The sequence below is a fragment of the Macrobrachium rosenbergii genome, chromosome 54 (genome assembly GCF_040412425.1).
Source record: "Macrobrachium rosenbergii isolate ZJJX-2024 chromosome 54, ASM4041242v1, whole genome shotgun sequence".
In the NCBI taxonomy this organism is placed as follows: domain Eukaryota; kingdom Metazoa; phylum Arthropoda; class Malacostraca; order Decapoda; family Palaemonidae; genus Macrobrachium; species Macrobrachium rosenbergii.
Genome location: NC_089794.1, coordinates 22,748,038 through 22,762,862, shown reverse-complemented (window position 1 = coordinate 22,762,862; position 14,825 = coordinate 22,748,038). Strand labels below are relative to the sequence as shown.

Genomic DNA, 14,825 nt, shown 5'->3' with positions numbered 1-14,825 from the left:
GGAAGAGATCGGTACAGCCGCGTTTGTCAGTCGACTGTTGTGGGTCGTTATAGCTGAGGATGTAGAGAGAGAGAGAGAGAGAATGACATAAAATGTTAATCAGAACTCTCATGAAGTTATATGCACTACATATATGTGTGTGTGTGTGTGTGTGTGTGTGTATAATATAAAGTTCTAACATCAACCTTTCGACATAATTACGGAGGCCATTTTACACCAGTAATTTAATTATCTCCTATTTCTTACTCCATAGAGTCTTCTCGAAATTGAGTAGTGCACCGTGTACCGCGGGGTACAATATTAATTTTTACTGTAGTGGTTACTCGTATAAGCGAGTAATCTCCGGAAGTAAGCGTGTGTGGGTGAGTGGTGGGGGGTGGAGGTTTCGAGCGCGGTGGGAGGTGGTGGGGGAAGACTCGGGTAAGACGCTTAATGAGTTATAATTAGTTCGTAAATGACTAAACGCCGGCTTCTTTTGTTTTCCAGTCCTTGGAAAAACATGTCGGCGTCCTTCTGAGATTGTCTGATAATAATAATAATAATAATAATAATAATAATAATAATAATAATAATAATAATAATAATAATAATAATAATAATAATACGTTCAGCTACTCTAGGAGGTGTTACGGGGTAGGAGGTTGCCAGTAATTGGTTTTCTGATGTTTTTCCGGTATTTAAACTGCTAATTTTGTGGATATTTTTTTATATCATTTATATATACATACAAATCTGCGTGTGAATGTTATAACAGAGAGAGAGAGAGAGAGGTTGTATCAAGGTCTCGAAAATACGGGATGCTTCGATATGATACTTCAACTAATTTACATGAGGTCACTGTCATGCGAATCCCGAGTCATTTCTTTATTTTTATGTATTAATTTATTTATCTGTTTGTTTATGTATTTATTCATTTATCTCTCTATCTAAACTCCTAGACCTAACGACCCATTTGCAATGACAACCCAAGGTTCAGGGTTTGCCCCCAAGTGGCGCTCAACAGTTTTGGCGGGAAATGACAAGACGAAGAAGAAGAAGAAGAAGAAGAAGAAGGAAAGAAAGAAAATATGACTGGAGTGCGAGTTGGAGGATGACCTATCTTGAATCTAAGGGCGCCCTTCGAAATTAGGACTAACTCAGTGAATGAAATGGATAGAGAATAGAGAGAAGGGAGAAAATGGGCAAAAAAAAATGGAACCGTAAAGAATCGGATATTTAAACCGTCGACTCTTTTGCGCCCCAAAGCGAAGACTCCGGCCAAAAAGGAAAATGACCAAGAGAGAGAGAGAGAATTTAATTAAGGAGTCCTAGAGAGAGAGAGAGAGAGAGAGAGAGAGAGAGAGAGAGAGAGCCGACGCTTGAAGCAGTGTGTGGGGTTTCGTAATTAATGCTTCAGATATAATAGCGCGCCAAAAAAAAAAAAGGGACGAGCGGGCGGTAATGCAAGAAGAGATTGTCATTTGGAATTTCATTAACGTTTGCTCTTCTTTTTCGAGAGTTCATCTGTCTGTTTCGTTCATGCACGAGGAGAGTTTGTCTGTCCATCTACATAGCCATCTATCTACCTATCTATTCCTGTCTATATATCTCTCTAATCGATATGTATGAGACTAGTCCATCCGTAAGACAAGAATGTTTTTATAAGGTCATCGGGACTTTTAGGAGGAGGAGGAGGAGGAATGTTTATCAGAGCTCGTCATGGCTTTTCGGAGAAGAAGAGGAGTTACAGAGACAAGGGCCGAAGGGTGGTGAAGAAGACGCTCGTGAAGAGACTACGAGAACGCCCTTGAGAAGTGTCGTTGAAGTGTAGCGAAGTGCTGTGAAGCGTTTTCAGAGAATTTAGGAGGTCTTGGGCCGGGCTGCTGCGGGGAGAGGGTTGAGGGTGGGGTGGGAGGTGGTGTCGCATTTATTTTATAATTTCGGTTTGCTAATGGCAGAGTTAAGAGAGAGAGAGAGAGAGAGAGAGAGAGAGAGAGAGAGAGAGAGAGAGAGAGAGAGAGAGAGAGAGAGAGAGAGACTGACTTATCATTATTGTAACTCATGGCCTTTTAAAGGTACTGCAGAGAGAGAGAGAGAGAGAGAGAGAGAGAGAGAGAGAGAGAGAGAGAGAGAGAGAGAGAGAGAGAGAGAGAGAGAGCAAATCTAGACTCATTTTTTGGATAAATGAACACTTTAACTCTCACAAGTGTATAATTGTCCATTAAAAATTTAAATTTTATTTTAAATACCTACCTACTCCTTTTTAAAGTACATAATTCTAGACTTCTTGCTGTGTTACTTAATTCTACTTTCACGTCACTTTTCTTACAATATACTGCTTTAGTGACAATAATCATTTTAAAGTAACTTTTATTTAATGATTCTATGACTTGACTGTAACTTTGTCGACGGAAAATTATACTGTTATTACTCGAGAGACGATATATATATATATATATATATATATATATATATATATATATATATATATATATATATATATATATATATATATATATATATATAATTCGATAGGCTGATAATCTAGTTTAAAAACTGATTGATGAAAATGACAACTTTCTGGAAAGTCGACGAAGCATAATGTTAATGAACAAAATAAAAGAAAAACGGTATATGAAATTCAGTATAACGAAAACAACGAAGCATAAATATAAATATATGAAAAAAAAAACATTAAAGTCCAGTACTGCGAATTTGGATCCGTTTCACAGCACGTGCAATTGAGCGGTTTCTCCATTTCCCTTAGACCCATGTCCGAATATTTGCTCCTACCCAGTCTCTCTCTCTCTCTCTCTCTCTCTCTCTCTCTCTCTCTCTCTCTCTCTCTCTCTCTCTCTCTCTCTCTCTCTGTAGCAACGCCCTTGGGCGACACCTTCGCACGGCAAATTAGTGGCTCCTTGACACCTCGTGCAGTGGAGCAAATTCCTAATTCCCATAGACCTATGTCCCCCACGTCTTTCAAAGCATTTGCTCATACTCAGTTATATTAATCTCTCTCTCTCCCTGTCGTTACAGCGACGCCCTTGGGCGACATCCTAGGCCTGTCGGGAGAGTTGCTGGCCACCATCGTGGCCTCTGTGGCCTTCCTGTGCTGCGCATGCGGAGTGGCGGTCGTCGTCTGCATCTACCGGAGGAACCGCGCTCTCCACACACCGCCTCCTCAGACCCAGCCCTCTTACCCCAGTAAGTTTTTCCTTTTTCTTTTTTTTTGGGGGGGGGGGGGCTAGTAGTCCTTAGAGCTTTATATTTAAAATTTGGTAATATAAATTATTAGTATTTAATGGCAGGAGGACATGATGGATGAGGTTCCTTACTGTTTGGAAGTTTTTTTTTCGTGTTTTCTTGTTTTTTTTTGGGAGCCATTTTCTATTTTTGTATTAAATTTGCTAACATAATGTTTATTTTAGTATTCAATGGCAGGAGGACATGTTGATAAGGTTCTAAACCATTTTAGATTAACTAGGCCTGCTATGGTGCTAACTCAATTATTTTTTTAGAGCAGCCTGTAGAGTTCTATTTAATTTGCTAATGCATTAAAATAATTAGAATTTTCTGACAGGAAGACATGATGAATAAGTAATGTACAGTGTCTTGAAATCACTGTAACCCAACAAATAAGGTAATATCTTACGTTAACGGTAATGCACGAACGTGGCCCGGTAGGTTAAGAGGTTAGGCATTGGCCAAGGTTTAAAAAAACAGCTTAACCCAACCTTTGGGCTACGTTAAAACAAAGCAGAAATGTAAACTTGGTCGCTGAGGTAAAATAGAGAGCAAAACATAAACATCAGAACATCATCCAAAGGCCATTTGAGAAAGGCGACAGAAAAAAAAAAAAGTTAAGTATACCTTAGTTTTACCAGACCACTGAGCTGATTAACAGCTCTCCTAGGCAGGGCTGGCCCGAAGGATTACTTATTTTACGTGGCTAAGAACCAACTGGCTACCTAGCAACAGCACCTATAGCTTATTGTGGAATCCGAACCACATTATGACGAGTGCTAGGCGAGAGCTCTACCCACCCCTCCAATGAAGAACTTGGGAGGAAAGTCGATACAGGCCCTGATTCATGGGTGTTGAAGGTGACACATTGCCATAGCTTGGAAGTATGAAGAAAATTCACAGTCAGAGCAGGAAGAATAATAGTATTGGTAATAGAGAAAAAAAAAATGTATGAAACTGCGGTACAGCAGTCACAACATGGAGACATAAACAAAAACTAAGAGGCTACTACACCAGGCCATGTTTGCCAAGGGAGTCTACAAGATCACACTAGCTTTCTTGTCAAAGTGGGGAACAAGATTTGACAAGACCCCCACTTGAATGTATAAAGTTTGTATATTACATCGAAACATGTAACATACTTAATCCAGTGGGATGATAATTTGCCCACATTTTCTAGAGAATGAGCAATGATGAACTTGGACAGGAGGAATGTTGTGATCTGCCAAGAAAAAGCCAGATTAAAGATTTCTTTTTAAGAGAAGAAAATGTTTTCTTGGTAGCTTAATCAAAACATTCCCTTGCAACAGCACATACATAGGTGCATGTGTGTGTGATGTTCTTAGGGCCAAAGGTTACTGGTAAACCTATAATAGAATACATGTGTTAAATATACTTTTTGTGGAGTTTTTGGTGTGATTTGGATGGATTTGACATTTCAACGGCAGCCCCCTTACTGTAACAATAATGAGGACCACAGTGGAAAACCGAGGTGTATTGGACAAGGAATATAAAAGTTGTTAGTACAGGGATGCGTCGAAACCAACCAACCTTAACCTAATCTGACCTAGGACACCAGGACTTCCCTGACCAGGAGGCTTTGCCTGTCTGAACCCCCCACCCTTCACCTTATCTGACCTAGGGAACCATAAATTATTGGTGAAATACAAGGGTGCATCCTATACTATATAACTTTCTTAACCTAACCAAACCCAGGACTGTCTGTAGGTCCTGCTATATGGAGAGAAAGCTAAACTTTGTCTCCTTAGATTTTGCCACCTAACCTAACCCAGGATCCCATAAATCATAAAGAAACAAGATTTGCTTATTTACATACCTTGGTTATGTATTGCCCTCTTTGCTCCTTCCCACCAAAACCTACCCCGGATCCTAAGATTATGGTTTGCCATTGTGAAGACCACTATTGTTACTCCATGAAAAAGCCACTCTGTATGGCCACGCCTCAAAATTGGTGAAAATTGAAAAAGAATAAAAAAAAAAAAGTAACAGCCATGTGGGATAGGCTACCAAAAGAAACAGGCAAAGAACGGGCAGACACCACTAGAGCTGTGGGCCACAGATCTTGGTCTATGCTAAATAACACACACATAAATGCACAGGTTTTGACTGAGTTCTGCCTTAAAAATTAAAAGACAAGATCAATACAAATTTTTATTCTATGTAATATTATAGGGCACTCAATCCATGACCTTTAAATATAAGGAAACACTCTGTTTAAGATTTTTGAGTAACTGACTTGTGTCCACCAATTTGCTGGATCAGGAAATGTTTGTTGGTGACAGAAAGTACATAAGATGCATTTGTAGATATTTTTTTATCGAAAGTGAATATCAATAGTACATGCTTAGTATCCTTAGGCATCTTTCAGTTATTAGAATAAGAAATTTGCTTAGCCAAGTTTGCTCCAAATAGTAGGCTGTTGTTCTCAAAGTGAATACTTCATTGATTGTCTTCATGAATAATGAGTCCATTACTGCTATCTGATTTCTATACACTATGTGAGAATTATACCATGAAAAACCCTTAGCTGCTTTGTTATAGAGGGAAAATGATACATGCTTTCATTTCCATTTCATGAAGGAAGCTGCCACTGTTTATGTATATATTTAATATATAATGACTAACCTTTCCCATTAAAAAAACCATGACTGGTTCCATAATATTTCATATACTGCAACTGTGTTGAGTCCTGATTCCTTTCCAAGGTCCTGTAACGTGTTTTAAATTATGTGACAGACACCATTTGTGAATAGTAGTAGCTCAACATATGCTTTGAGGGTCTGGCCTTTCTTGCAAGAAAAAAGACCCTATATCATAGCTTGCGTTTGAATATTTCCTAAATATCTTATATCTAACATAAATTCCATATAGTTCCCAACCTAAACTAATGTGTACTTTTACACTAATTATTCAATTTAAGAGATACAATGTTTAGGTAACTGATTAGTACAGAAGTCCACCAAGTTGAAGGCCATCAAGCTGCTGTGTTAGTTATGAATTTTTTTTTTACATTAGTCCAAAATTAATGTCGACCAGCTCTTGATACAACGAACTCACTTTCTAACTTCCTTTCGCAGTGGAGGTGAGCGGCAACTATGGGACCAACGGTACCTTTGGAACGATGATAGTAGAGAAGCCTCCCCCTTACCCAGGGGCCCCACAACACACCTCTGTCATTCCTCCAGGTGGGATTCTGTGACCCATATTCTTTCTTAGACGAGTGTTTACATAAAACCAGCATGGCGAGCACTTAATTCAAGTTTGCTTTCTGGAAAGCTTGCCTCTGTACATATCAATTGTTAGTTTTCATATTGACAGAAAGTTGAATAGATTACCTTGTGCTGTATTGGCTTTTATAAGTCTGAAGTAATTTATAACTTGTAAGTACAGCAGTGCTCTATGTTGATTTAACTTCTCAGGACTTATGTTCATAGCCTAGTGTACTTTTCACTGGAAAGTTTGTTTTCATTTTCTATAAATCTGTCAATATGAGGATAATGGTAATGCCTTCTTTGCTTCCAGTTAAATTAGATAGACAAGTTTAGCATAATTACTGTAGTTTTAAAATAGCGTAGTTTTGTAATGGATCCTTAGGTAATCTGGGAAAGAAATGAACTTTCGTTATCTTTTTCACTTGATGTGGGGAGGTAAAGGAGTATAATTTAATATTAGGAAGGTATGCTTAGCATCACATTATATCAATCATTAAAGTGTAAGTGAAATTAATTTTATCTGCCATTATATCTGAGAAATGAGTTGAATCTATTAATACAGTAGAAAAAATTAATGATTCTGAGACATTTTTAATACAAAGTCTTTCATGATTTGAGGTGTTTTATTAGTTTTTATGAAGTCTGTTCTTAAAATATTCTTTTGTTACAAAATGTTGCAGTATGGATGTACAATCACTTACAGTGAAATGAGGCCGACGACGTTGTTGACTTTTCATCCTTTTTCACGTGATAACCCCAGCTGGTATAACTGTAGTTAATCGAGATTTTTGCATAATTAAATCATGTATGGATTCATTAATATGCTTACGAGACAACATAACACTGTAATATAGTTAGGTTACTGTACTTGCCAAAGGATCTGTAACTTATACCTGCAGTGCTAAAGGAGTGTATTTTTTACAGAGTTTAAAAATAATTATTCACCGTTGATTTAAAAGAATGAGTAGTATTATTACTGCACAAGTTCTAGATACTGTATAAATGACACTTACTTTGTGGCATCTTTGTTATGAACATTTTTTTTAAGTAAAAAATGTTTGGGACATCCTCTATGATGTTTTCTGTTTGTATGTAGGTCTTTAACTCAGACGACAGAATGACAGTATTTCTTGCATCCTTGCAATTGAATGCTTCCATCAAAAATCTTGCAGTAAAGTGCAGTTACATCTACCACTTGCCACATGCATATTAATCTCTAGTCAAGTAGCCCAAGAAGAGATATTGCATTATTAGAGTGAGCATGACTCATGATAGTTAGAGAGAGAATGGCCTTGTGGTTAGTGAACAAGGTTTTAGAGGAGCCTTGAAGGTCATCCATTGCCTCGGTCGCTCACTCACTCAGCACCTGTTTCCTTTAGCGTGGATTGTCCGCTTGTGCACTGATCACCTTCCTCCCCCCCCCAGGTGGCAACAACTCGGGTCAGTTGTCTTTCCCCGGGTACACTGTGGGCTGCAGCGCTCGCTATATTTACCCCTTACCTTAGACGTGTTTAAGCTCACCTCATTCATCACAACGATCTCTAAAATACTACTACTACTACTACTTCTGCCACTACTACTACCACTACCATCATCTTCATCAAGACCTGTGTGGGCATAAAAGCGCCATCAACAACCTTGCCCCTCTTCTCCTTCCTCAGGTATGAGTCAGGGAAGTTTCTGGGCCGTAATTTTCAAACCGTTCTCACTTCGAGCGCGGTATTTTACTCAATGTGTCCTGACAATATTGTGCATATATTCTCTTATCCTACATCACCTTTCTCTCAGTGAGCCTCGTCCATGATTGCCTCTCTTTTATTCTTGATTGATCCTCTTTTGTCTTGTGAATTTATTATAGTGGTAAACATATGCAGGATGGGAACAAAATCATTGAGTAAAATAACGTACCTCGAGTGAGGAGGGCTCACTCTACGGCCCCAAAGCCTCTCAGGCTCTCTCTTCCTCCGCCACTCCTTCACTGTCTCCCTGCCTTTTCCTTCCTTCTTTCCCTCTTTCTCTGTCATGTCCTTCAACTCCAAGAAGCTTGAGCATCATTCACGTGTCGATAACCTAAAACACTGATCGCCCTCTTTTGCTTTTGTTCGATAGGTTCGAGCCCGGGAAACCTGGTCCGCCCTGCGTTCGGGGTGGGGTGCAGTACGCTACGACCGCTCACAAATCTCTTCTTCCCGTGTCTGTAAGAGCATCAGGCTCTGAGAGCGATGTGTCCTCGACGCAAAAGGAAGAGTGGTTTGTATAGGTAAGATTGTCAGTTGCTGAGTACAACAGAACGTATCTTTTCATTTGTACTGTGATAAAGGGTAGCCGGCTGCTCAAGTGAAATATGATGCCCTGGCTGGTGTAATGACGTTCCAAACCGTTATGGTCAGGTTTGTCTTTGGGAAACCTGCTGTAAGTTCCGTTTAATCATCATGCCAGCACATTTATAGTTATTTTTCAAGAACAGAAAGGCATTTTTCCAAGTACACAGTATTGTACTAAAGATTCATTTGCATGAGATCAAGCCAGCTTTATGCTGGCACAGGCTATTGCTCTAGGGCAGCCCATAAGTAACTGTGAGAAAGGTTCTACTAAATTTGAGAAAAAAAAGTAGACTGAAATCTTCATAAATTATTCTGACAAAAGAACGTGGATACATTTATGGATTTCTTGATGGTTTTTACCAAACTTTTTCCACAAAAACAGTAAAGTTCTTGCAGTAACCAAGTCATGAGTAGTAGTGATTTACATGTTTGAATTTCTTACTCCAATTGTCAAAGAGAAAATATGCTTGCCAATTTGTGGATGTGACAAACACTGTATGACCTCTGTGGAATTCTTAATGGACTCCTGCCAATCTAGCATGAATTTCTCCCTGAAAACAGAACAACTCTGGCACTAACCAATTATAAAGAAAGAGATATTTATAAAGTAGTCATTTTGCACTCCACTTGATTTCTCTGTGAGAAAAGAAGTGGCTTATCTCTAAAATACTACAAAGAAAGCAACTATATGTGTATGTAAGAGTGCTACCTCTGTAGTTTTCATGTATTTGTACCAAATTAACTTAACTGTCTACAAAAACATACGAGCTCTAGTAACACTCAGAAGTTATATTTTCAGTATGTGCTGAATGCTAGTATGGAAAATGCAAATAAAAAAAACTTCTGTTTAGAGGTTCAAATACTTTATTGATTTGTGTTAGAAAATGCCTTGCAACTTTATTATTGCCATGTACAATGTTCAGTGGAATAACATTATGAAATTACACAACCAGCATTTTGAAAAAATAAAAATAAGTAAATCTGTGTCTCATTTGATGTTTTAATCTCAATCAGTGAGAACTCTCAAACAGAGAGTATCATTGTGAAATTTCTGCAATTTAAATTCTTAAAATTTAACTCTGCATGGTGATATTAATCATCATCCTGGCTAAATTATTTAGATGAGAAATAAAAAAATGTCTACAACTGTAGTAATGGCATTTGTTACATTTAAAACAGACTTTTCATAGATTAAATATATCTTAACCTAGACACAGAATATCAAGGATTCAGGTTTAGTTTATATAGCTGTCTTTTCTCTCATTTCATTCATTTTTTAATATTTGTTGGAGTGCATCAGCCAATCCCCTTTGATATTAAACAGATACAGTACTGACCTTAAGGACAAAATGGTCATATAAGCATGTTTTCTGGCATCTTATAGCATCTTTCCATCAATTTTTTTCTTTATAAATGCAAAATTTCAGATTGGGTATGTTCACAAAAAGTATTTACGCAACCATACGAACATGTGACCACATTTTGCTGTTGTCATTGGCTCCACGATGCATATTTTGACACACAATGCTAGAACGTGCTAGAAAACTAATCGAGTAGTTCACAGCCTCGAGAGAACACAACATTGTGATGAATCACAGAAAGGGCTAAAACCACCTACCCGTTTTCCAGGTGCGGCCACAACAGCGTACGAATCTCCCCAGACGCAGGGTGAGTCCCGAAAACGTCTGCAAGTCGCCCCCCAGGCAGACGAAACAACTTTGTCTCACTTCAGTCTTCACTGTTTCCTGCAATATTTCACATTCATCACTTTTCTGCATTCTTTCCTGAGTGTATTATAGTAACGTATGAGAATTGTTTATAAGTGTTGAACGTCAAGAGAGGGCAGGCTCTTCAGTAATCCATGACTCGAGAAGGGTCTGTGTCACTGGAAAATGACTTCGTTGTAAAGGATACTTTTTGTTTTTTCTTCTTTTGTGTGAAACCTGTGTTGTAATATCATTGTTGGCAGCATAATTATGTGACCTTTATTCCATGAAATTGCTAGAAATTTGCAAAGGAAAATGCCCAGAGTTTTAAAAGGAGGTTTTCCCAGTGAAAAATTATTGCTAAATTTATTATTAAATGGCAGCTGTTTACTGACAATTTTTCTGTTTAATGTCAAGGATATGAGCAGATAAGTTACATTTTGCTTTGCATAATCAATTATTGGCCATTTACTTCTTAGTATGTACTGTACTTTATCCTATGTTGATATATCTCAACATTACAGGATTTCATCTGATATAATCATGACGTACAGTTATTAGAGCTGTATTTGTGAGGTTAGCTATTCAGTATGTTTCTTTTCATTCCATATATTTAAATGTTATGTCCTGTTTGTTATTGAAATTATTGGCCCGTAATGTGCTCAACCTTCTGTATGTAAACTGTTGCCAAACAAATCTCATAATTTCCTCAGTGACATAAAGTACCTTAAATTAAAAAAAAACAAATGCAAAACCTGTCATAAAATTATTGAAGACTTTTCAAATGAGATTATATTTCTGTGTTTAGTGGCCTTTGAATTAAGAGAGAAATGTTTTTCAGTTGTTCTCATAGCAGTGTAGACATAATTTTTTGTATCACAAGCAGTTGATATATATGCTGTATGCTTAAGTCTAGATTTGCATGCGTACATACATGCAGATGTAAAGTCACGTATATGTATGCCTGTAGATTTAATTTTTAACTGAATTCTATCAGTAATGTTCTGAATATAACCCTAATCCGTCACTTCCATTCCAAATGTAGGATCCAGAATTATTACACAATCACTAGTCATAAAGTTGATGACAATACTTCAGAATGCTCTAAGAATTATGAAACATAAAAGCAGTTGGTTTGATAAAAAATCTCTGAAATCTAAGAAAGTATTTATGTTCATCTCTGCTGTAAATCTAAAAGACAATACGAGTTTTCTTTTTCATGTATTCATGATAGTGTCATGAACCAACTGATGTGTTACCAAACCATGCTCCTAAATGTGAATTAACTTGCTATTACAGTATATTTGTATTTTATATGTTCTGTATTAAGAACAGGAAAGCTAAAAACATTCATGATTGATATATTAGGAAGAAACTCATATCTCAAGATGTACAAATGGTATCTAGCAAGTTGCTGAGTGCTTGATAAAGGTGGTAGTAGGCAACAAAAAAGTATATCCAGCAAGTTGGCCAAAGTTTACACAATTTGACCTTCTTTAAAGGAAATCTTTGTACATACATTAAGAAACTAATTGATAACCTTTACATTTTGTTTATTTTTGTATTCTCTTTGTTTGGCATTAATACTCATATACTGTGGTGTTTCTAACAGTAATATTGTACATGAAGTGAGCTTGAACTGACTTACAAGTTAAAATTAACATTAGGTTCTTTGGTGACAGTAAACAATATCCCGAAAGATGTGTACTAAGGGACTGAAGCAGTTGCAACGACCATATCATAGAAGCATATCAAAATGGAATACATAGTACCTATAAATTACATTGATATATAAATTTCTCGTCATCCAGCACTGGTGCGTGATGTACATAGGAATAATGAACGTTTAAGAGATTTCGTTACATTCGTGTAAGCAAGTGGCAATAAGTATGCATATCTGCATTGCAAGGAGTGCAACAATGAATTACTTTTTAACCAAAGAATCATAAGAATCTGTGTTATGGCTTCTTAATATTCTTGCAGACTTTATAGCTAAAACAGGCTTTGATAAAAGGATTTAAAGATGGTGATTACATACTGGTTAAATATTAATTTCATTGAAATAGGACTGATTGTCATATGGACATATTTGACAGCATACTTTCATGTCCAGTCCATTAATATTTTAAAGTATTTTCAGTTCATTAATATAGTAAGTATTCAGATTCATATTACAAATAAGGGCATATCATTAACTTTAAAAATTAAAAAGCATTTGCTAGAGAAATTCTGTGTAGAGTAAGTGTTCTGTCAATGCTATGAATTTTCTTCAGGGAAAATTTGCGCCATTATGTCTGCCAGATAACTTACATAACTCCATCCCAGTTCAGCAAAAGCAGGCCTAAATCTTGCTTTCTTCCAGAATAACAAATTACACATTGCCTTGCTAAATGCAACATTTTGTATTCCAAGATGAGGTTTTAAATTTTAAACTGTACAAGAAACTGAAGAAAAGTTTTCATGTCAACCATTCAGATAATTTAGCAAGAACTTCGTTCATTCTTTCATTTTTGACAAGATGTACTTTGCTCTGATTTAAGTAAATGAATAGCCTTTAGCCCTAGGTTTTGCAGGGTCCTAAACACTTTGCAGGCTGACTGTTTCTTATGGAAGTAAAGATGTCTATAAATCCATTTTGATCCTAATGAGCCCATCACTTTGACTTCCAAAAAAAGGTTGTTTTATATAAAAAGTAGTGCTCATGTTGTTTATGAATTGTACTAAAGCAGGATATAGAGTTTATTATTTTTGATGAGTAAAGTGAGTAGGGTGTACATTGTAGTCGGAGTGATTCATAATTCCCACCAGTTAGAGACTGGCGTGGAATTTGTAACCTGAGGTCTGATCTAGATACATTCTTTCTTGTCTTCTATAGGTACAATTTTATTTTGGATTTACATGTGACAAGGGTACAGGATAGACCAATCTGGGATATCCACATTTTTCCTTTTGAACAGAACATTATATAGACTCCATTCAACTTTGTCGTCATAGGTTCCGGGGCGTATCTAATTCCAGGCCCCACCTATCGTAGAAACCTACACTAAAGAGGAAACAGATGAGCAGTATGAATGGCCTGAGATCTCGTTACGCGTGAATCTCTATATATACTAAACTGTGTGTTCATTTCTTGATGGATGTTCCATTTGTGAGTCACTTGGAGGTGACGTTTGTGTGAGTCAATTTTTTGCATATTGAGTGCGACTAGTCATTAAGGTGCTCTAAAGGAGGAAGTATATATATTGTAATTTAGACCTACGCATTCAAGAATTAGTGAGGGGTATCTTCACAAGTAATTATTAGTGTTTTCTGCTGTTCTAACATGGATGATTATGTCAACGTCATCATTTTTATCCTGGGATTTGAAGGGAGGAGGAAGTAAAGAGTCTAAAGTATGACCTTCTTAAAGAAATATTCCTTTCAAATATGTTTTTCTTCTCATAGAATCAAGCAGTGCCAATGGTAAACTTGCAAGTATAAGGGGAAAAAAATTCTGTCGCTTTCCTACTACCCTCAGTGATAAAATTTTGGTACTCTGTCACAGCACAAAAGATACTCCTCCTAAATCTACAAATTAGCCTAATGCATAGTTCCAGTTTGTGTAAGTATCTATTGTGTCTTTTTTATAGTTTTTTTATTGTAATCAGTTACTTTTTAAGATTTTTTTCTAGAGTACAATAACCGAGTTGCAATCACTTGCCTTGGAAACTGTATTTCAAGGAAGCTGCGTTGCATTATATTTTATTCGCATAGGAGGCATGATTCTTCATGCGTTGTTAGGTCAAGTTGATGGCAATATAGTTATCTGTGTTCATTTATATGATGTTTTTGTAAAAAGTCCACCCAAAATTCTTCTGCAGACTAAAGACAAAATAGGTCAGTTCTCTTCAATCAACAAGTGTTTTGTGGCTTATTACAATAGGCTTAGGTATATGTAATGTCCATTCATAAAAAATACAAAATAACTTTTCATATGCGAGTATTTTTGCTTCATAACCTCACAAGACCGAGTAGTCAGCTCCAGTTTTTGTAATACAAGTAAAAAAAGTTTGTCAAAAATCTGTCCTTGTCTAACTATTACATGTAAACTAAAAGTCCTGGTACTGGAAAGTGGCCTTTTATTTATAATTATTATTATTATTCAGAATATGAGCCTTATTCATATGGAACAACCTCACAGTGGCCACCGACTTGAAATTCAAGCTTTCAAAGAATAAGGTTCATTCGAAAGAAGTAACAGAAGGTAAAAGTTAGAACAGAAAGAGATGATCAGTTATTAGAAAAACAGATAAATAATCATCAACATTATAAAATATTGTAAGGAGGCCCATGAACCACTT

The 14,825-nt window shown here is 36.8% G+C and overlaps 1 protein-coding gene across 1 annotated transcript in view; it reads left to right on the top strand.

Annotated features, from left to right (window-relative positions):
- loaf (lost and found) overlaps nucleotides 1-14,457 on the top strand; it is a 287,501-nt gene extending 273,044 nt beyond the window's left edge. Inside the window, exons 5-9 of the mRNA XM_067097188.1 lie at nucleotides 3,016-3,183; nucleotides 6,321-6,428; nucleotides 7,881-7,914; nucleotides 8,565-8,715; nucleotides 10,409-14,457. Coding sequence (XP_066953289.1) covers nucleotides 3,016-3,183; nucleotides 6,321-6,428; nucleotides 7,881-7,914; nucleotides 8,565-8,715 — 461 coding nt within the window. The 3' untranslated portion in view covers nucleotides 10,409-14,457. The remainder of the gene's footprint in view (nucleotides 1-3,015; nucleotides 3,184-6,320; nucleotides 6,429-7,880; nucleotides 7,915-8,564; nucleotides 8,716-10,408) is intronic.
- The last annotated feature ends 368 nt before the right edge of the window (nucleotides 14,458-14,825 follow it).